This window comes from Melanaphis sacchari, unplaced genomic scaffold, assembly GCF_002803265.2.
Source record: "Melanaphis sacchari strain LSU unplaced genomic scaffold, SCAv2.0 Contig26_pilon_pilon, whole genome shotgun sequence".
NCBI classification, from domain to species: domain Eukaryota; kingdom Metazoa; phylum Arthropoda; class Insecta; order Hemiptera; family Aphididae; genus Melanaphis; species Melanaphis sacchari.
In genome coordinates this window covers 1,344,649-1,351,813 of record NW_020271143.1, presented here as the reverse complement: position 1 = coordinate 1,351,813, position 7,165 = coordinate 1,344,649, and the positions used below count along the sequence as shown (strand labels likewise).

Genomic DNA, 7,165 nt, shown 5'->3' with positions numbered 1-7,165 from the left:
GTGGCTTGGCGTGGCGCGTTGGCTGCTACCAGTCGCGGAATGCGACTGAGAGTAAGTAACGGCCACAGCTACTAGCTCCCGGATGGGTGACCATTCGGGATCATAGTGGTTAAAAACCTTGCCACACATACACGTGTTTGCTATCAACCGTAACAATCATAAAAATACAACCTACCGTACCAACCTACAACGTAACCCTTACAAACAGCTAATGGCCCTAGTTGCCGGGCTTAAGTTCAATAAAAAAAAAAAAAAAAAAAATTCATTTTATTTAATTTATTACTCCTAAATCATTGCAAATTAGATTTAAAACATTTTTAATATAATAAATTATAATCTCACCAACTAAATTTGAGTTGAAAGTTTTAAGTGGGTAAATAAATTTATTATAGAGTCGAAGTGCTATTTTTATTATTTTCATGTTGGTAAAAAAAATATATTTTTATAAATTAGAAACAATATGGTTTGAATTATTTTTATTCATATAACGATGATTTTTAGTTTTCATCTGCAATTCACCTTGTGAGAATTTCTATTTTCCCATAAATATAGAACATATGAATCTAAATTAAAATAAATTGATATATATTTACTATTTAACGCAATGCTTTAATGTTATTTTAATTTAGAATACCTAACAATGGTCAAAGTACATCGACAATGTCCAGTGCGGGAGGCAAGTCCAAGTCCAAGCAAGGCAAGTCTGTCCGGTTGAATATCAACGCCAGGGAGAGGAGAAGGATGCATGACTTGAACGATGCGCTAGATGAACTCAGAAGCGTCATACCATATGCTCACTCACCGTCCGTACGGAAATTGTCGAAAATCGCTACACTTTTACTGGCGAAAAATTATATTTTAATGCAAGCAAATGCTCTAGAAGAATTAAGAAGACTGATCACTTACATACAGGTATATCTGAATATCTGACAATAATATTATTGTAAATACGAAATGATACACTTGTGTGTCATTATTAACTACACTAGTACAACGCTTCTTATCACATAGCGTTTTGTGTTAAGTTGCATATGTTTTCTTATTTGTGGACTTTTTCTAATTTCTAGGCTCAAGGAACAATGACAATGCCACCTGGTTTTGATTTACAAGCTTCGATGTATCCCATTAAACCTTCATTGGCTTCGCCCAACGCTTCTCCAGATTCTCCACAGTCTTAACATGTTATACGAATGATTCTTTTATGACAAAATATTTAAAAATATATATAATAGAAAATAAATATGTAAACGATATTAATGAGAGGATTACAGATTCTTCTAAGCGAATATCACGTCACCGAGTTTTATAATGCGATTTTTATAAATTATTATAAATATTACTTATATATTTATATAAATATAAATTACACACACAATAATTATATAATATATAATATTATCATAGTTGTTATAAATATAAATCAATATTATATTTTTGACTTGTCTGTATATAAAGTAGACGGACGTTTGAAAAACATAATATTTTATACATGAATGCACATCTTTGTAACATAATGTACTTACAATAAGCATAATGATTTTGTGTTCAAATATTCAGACTAAGTATTATTAGCCTCTTTTCAATGTAAAACTTTAACGTAGAATACCTTTATATCTTACACTATAAACACTATAATTTAAAATTAATAATTGCTTGTATTTTCTATACATACAATGGCAAGTACAACTAAATTATTGTAAATAATGATTGATGGCTTAAGTTAAAAATATATTTTATTTTAATTAGCATATAGTTTATACTTTATAATATGTATTAATTTAGCTATACGTACTGCCATGCATACGATAAACTATTATTTAGTTTATAGATAGGAAAATCTAGTCATTTAAAACTTAATATTATGATGTATTAATGCTATAATTTATTATTTGAAATTTCCATAACTATATTGATAAAATTTTAATACAATTATTGACTAGAAAAAATGTATTTTTTAATCTTTATCATATCTAATTCTTACACATTATATTATTTTATCAATTATTTTAAACAATAAAAATACATTTGTCTCATGTTGGAGTTATACGCGGTTTTGTTACTTTTTGATGATACTATACGTCCATATATTGTTTGTGAAATTGTTGAAAAAAAAAACTACTTAGTTTTAGTTACGGCTGAAAAACCAAATAAATATATAAAACAAAAAACGATATATTTTTTAGTGTCATAAAGTTTTTATTTGTTTGATGTGATTGATATAAAAAAATTATTTCAATTTTAAAAACATAAAAATCATAAATTGTAAAAGAGTAACAAGATTTTTGTAAAAATTCAAAACTCAGATAATATTCTCTTTTTATTATGTAGAAACTTGGTAATTTTAAACTGTAGCTTGAGTGGTGTTTTTTTTTTTTTTTTTTAACGTTAAATCGTTTTCTATATAATATCGTAATTATTCAACAACCAACAATTCTACTAATATTTCACTTTTAGGTTGTTTTAAACTTTTAAATTAATATTTAAATATATTCAAGATTTAAAATTTAATATTTTAACTTCCTTAAAATGTTATTAACATTTTCTAAATCAAACCTTTTAAAAAATGAGTGTGTGTATTTCTAAGAAACTCTTGAACCAAATATAAAATTACAATAAAAACAATTTCATATTGTTAGCATTTAATACTAAAAATACATCTTAATAGATTTACAATTTATTAGTTATTTATTATTAGGTACTAACTACTGGTCGATATTTTATGTACATTTAGTGGGTAATATTTAAATAGTGTTTTATTATTGTGTATTGTTTATAAATTATACATAAACTAATATTTTTAATAGACACTTTTTAAATACATATAAATATTTTTATTTTTATAGGAACTTAATGTTTAATAATATGTATAATAATTAAAAAATTTTTATTTTTCATATATAAATACATACACCTAAGACATTTTAGATTATTATCATTTACTTTATTTATAATTGAAAATTCTAAGACAAAAAAATACAAAATAAATAAAATAATCTATTATTTATAATATATAATGCTTAGTACTTATGGTACTTAAAAATGTTGAATTAAAATTAACTTATTACTTACTTAATTGAGATAAATATGCTGTTAAAATTTTAATGCGATTTATTAATTATACTATATTTGTTAACAACTAATAATTTACTCACAAAAAATACAATTTTATTGCTACCATAAGTAAATTATTTATAAAAAATTAAACATCACTGGGTATACAGACATGATATATTTAAAAAAAAAAAAATACATAAAATGCAAAGTATATATTATTTACTAATATTTAATAAACGCCATATTATTTATATTATTCATTAATACAATGATTTAATGAAGTTTAACACTTTATCACATAAAATGTTCATTAAGTGTCTAAACAATTAACAAATGTTAATACAATCAACATATAATACGATTAAGCATGTTGCTGTTGACTATCTTTTAAGCAGAAAAATATAGATTAACTGATATAAAGTTATTTTGATGATTTAAAGCTATGCAATAAGTGTTAACATTTAAATATAGCAAACTTATCGTGAATCAAAAATATATACTGTTGTTATGACTCGGAAACGTCATAATATCTATGTGGCTATAACTATTACTATTGAGTATATATAGTATATATACTTAATGCTATTATACCTACAGTTTTTACTCTTTTATAATTTAATAAAACGATGACAATATTTATTAGACATAGATGTCTTTTAATTAATTTTAAAAATATATTATAATGTGTCGAATATATTTTTCAAGGTAAAAAATGAAGTAACTATTTACAATTTTAAGTATGCAGTACGAAGTATTTTTTGATAATTAAAACTTTTTGTGACTAAAATAAATGTTATTATTTAAAGATTAAAAAATATTTATAAGTAAAATTAATTTAAATTAAGATAATTCATCAGATAAATTATCTAATTAGTTATGAAATAAATTAAGACATAATGTAGAAGAATTAAAATTAAATCAAAGTGAACAGGTGAATTACAACACTTATTATTACTATTTATTTATTAGTTATTACTCATAAGATGATATAAAATATTTTGACATTTAGGTTAAAAGTAATAATACTCATTATACATCTTAACCTTACTTTACTAATTATTATGTATTTATTTACATGTGTTTTACCCATTTTGAAGACAGTATATTCATATTATAATGTTATTAGATAATAATTAAATATTATTTTATTAAATGTATTTCTGTTGAATATGATACCAATACAAAAATGCGTTTGTATCGGGTAGTTTTTATGACTGCATTTCCGCATTAATAATAAATTGTAGAAACTAACAAAATTATTTTTATTTTATTCACGAAATAATTACAAAAAAATTTTAAAATAAATAATTGTAGACAATTGCAAATTTCAATAAATATATTTTATAGGTAATAGCATTTTATGAAATACATACGTAGTATAATTTTCAAAATATTAAATTCTCAAGTTTTTTAAAAATGCTAAAACTGTTTTATTTTTAGTTTTAAAACAATGAAATACGTTTGGGTTTAGGCAGAATTATTTTGTTTGCAAAAAATTGGTCTTGAAATTATAAACTAAAAATATTCTCTTTATGTTATTTACCTAAATACATTCTGAATATAAAAACACAATATTGCCAAATTATATATTATCTGGTAGTTGATATATGATATAAATTAATAAATATTATTGTTTATCTTTAAACTGTACAAACGATCGGTTTTAAATTAAAAATTTACATCAGCTGTAACATTAAATTTAAACATATTAAAACACAAGTCCTAATCCCATCTAATTTGAACGATTTTAATACTAAAATAAGTTTCAAAAAAAATAATAAAATATAATGTTTAAAAAATAATAATTTTGTTTACAACTCCATACATTTTTTCCGCTCATCAAGTACCATAATATACGTTTTTCTTGGTGATATATAACTTTAAAAATAATATTGAATGTAGTATGTTCAAATAAATAATCTTGACTAGCATAATACTTTATGTAATTCGAATTATATTAAATACTGTTTATAATAATATGCATTATAATATAATATCCATATTTAAGAGAAATAATTTAAATATATTTCACAAGATGTATAATCTTATTAGTCATTTATATTTTGTTAGTAACTTTTTAGTTTTTAAATACTACATAAATACAGAATATTTTAATCACATTATTATTACTAAAATACATTTTGTATAAAATCGATGTTATAGATTTGAAAGTTATTCTTCAGTTTCTCGTTTAGAATTTTACGTTTGAGTTACTTTTGTATTTATGCTTTCATACCACCACAGAGTTACTAATAATTAAAAGCTTAACTATACTCTCCGCATGTTAAGAGCGTGGCCAGTCACCTTAAGTCGAATAAATAGTATTGCCGATTTCGTATATCGAGATACAACGTTAGCCAGCTTATCAATAAAATTGTTAAAATATACGAATACAACCCCTTAAAATCAATGTTTACTATGAAAATATTTTAATATGATTTTTGATATTGTATGTATTATAACCGGAAAGGTATAAGTAGAAAATAAATAAATACTCTTCGTTATAAGATCAATAGAGATTAATATACAATATACAGTGAAACCTTCTTAAATGGACATTTGTTTTAATTTTAATTTTAAAAGTTATGACGATAACGAACTCGTTCGAAAACGAAAAATATTTAAAATATGTATTTATATTTTATACATAAATTCATTCCTTATTTTTAATATTTATTTGAATACGTATTGTTAAAATACTAAATAATAATATTGTAACTTTATTAACCTAGTGAATAATGTTTTTCTTTTACACTTTTTATGAATTTCAATGCTAATCTGAGGTTTAACTGTATACAATTCAAAACAATTGTGTACCTACTGCAAAATCGCATATGTTATAATTTTGATTAGGTATGGTTATATTTATTCACCTTTAAAAAGTATTTATGGATTATCGATACATCAGATCAGAATTTTGATTGCACCTTTATGGGCATGTATTTTGATCTGATTAAAAACATATAATTTTATCGGTTTTAATGTGTTTGTACTATGGTAGGCAGCCGTCCGAGTGGCAGGCGCAACAACAATTCATTTTTTTCTTATTTTCGGACTCGATACCGGGTTTCAGTTGCGTGCTCGGGACCGTGGACTGTGCGTTGCCCCGATAACGACAAGTACGGTCCCGTGTCACCGGAATAGATTCAACTACGGGCAGATGAACTTTGGGGAGAATAACGGCGATCGGACGTTTGACCGGCGAACAGACAGAAGTTGGTTTATCAGCCGACGGACAGATGGAGGTCGGACGTTCGACCGGTGGACAAACAGAGATTGGTTTATCGGCCGGCGGACAAATAGAAGTCGGACGCTCGACTGGGGGACAGGTAGAAGTCGGGAGGTTGGTCGGCGGACTGACGGTAGTCTGGACTTCCGGATCGGTCTGCTGACATGAATCTCGCTTGCACACTTTATCAGTGGTTATCGTACCGATGTTGATGATGATCTGTGACATGAACCGATCTTCCAAAACGCCGGTCGTGGGCTGAATCTGTGGATTCGGCTTAATATCCCGATGATGGTGATGGGGATGCTTCTCTTCGCGGTCGGCGGGAGGTGGTTGTTGACAGATACGATTTACTAGACCTGGTACCGTAACTAACTCTTGCGGGCCACGCTGCTTGTCTTTCGTATCTTTCGATCCAACACGGTTGTCCTGCAGGGGTTTAATCCAGTCTGACACCGGCTGTGATTTTAAGAAATCACATAGACTCATTTCAGAGCTTTTAGCATGTTTTAACCCATTGTGTGGTTTTGCTACTGTCGGGGAGGCCGGATTTTCTTTGCATTTTTCTATTATCAATCTGCAACAACATCGGGCTGACATGCACTCATCCACATCGTTTTTGCTCATCGTTTCGTTTATGTATTCAACAGTTTTTATAGTTTGAGCCTAATAGCGTTGTAAAATTTCGTTCGATTATCTAGTAAATGGTTCCTTACTAGTAATTTTCTTAATCTTTGAATATTACACGTACATAAGATTGAAAAATTTAATTTATATTTTTCTCGTAATAAAACAACGTTGCTAAGATAATGCCACTCAATAAACATATATTATTAGGCATTATGTGATATTTAAGACTTTCGTAATATATCTCTTTATAAA

The 7,165-nt window shown here is 26.2% G+C and overlaps 2 protein-coding genes across 2 annotated transcripts; one reads left to right on the top strand and one right to left on the bottom strand.

The window, feature by feature from the left end:
* Nucleotides 1–629: 629 nt before the first annotated feature.
* Nucleotides 630–1,370, top strand: LOC112595327 (class E basic helix-loop-helix protein 22; the record flags this gene model as incomplete). Its single annotated transcript, XM_025340480.1, is given in 2 exon segments — nucleotides 630–912; nucleotides 1,068–1,370. Coding segments are annotated over 2 exon segments (394 nt in total), but the record flags the coding sequence as incomplete, so codon positions are not given.
* Nucleotides 1,371–6,046: 4,676 nt separating this feature from the next.
* LOC112595309 lies at nucleotides 6,047–6,910 on the bottom strand. Its single transcript, XM_025340453.1, has one exon. The coding sequence runs from the start codon at nucleotides 6,908–6,910 to the stop codon at nucleotides 6,047–6,049; it is 864 nt and encodes a 287-aa protein (XP_025196238.1).
* Nucleotides 6,911–7,165: the final 255 nt, after the last annotated feature.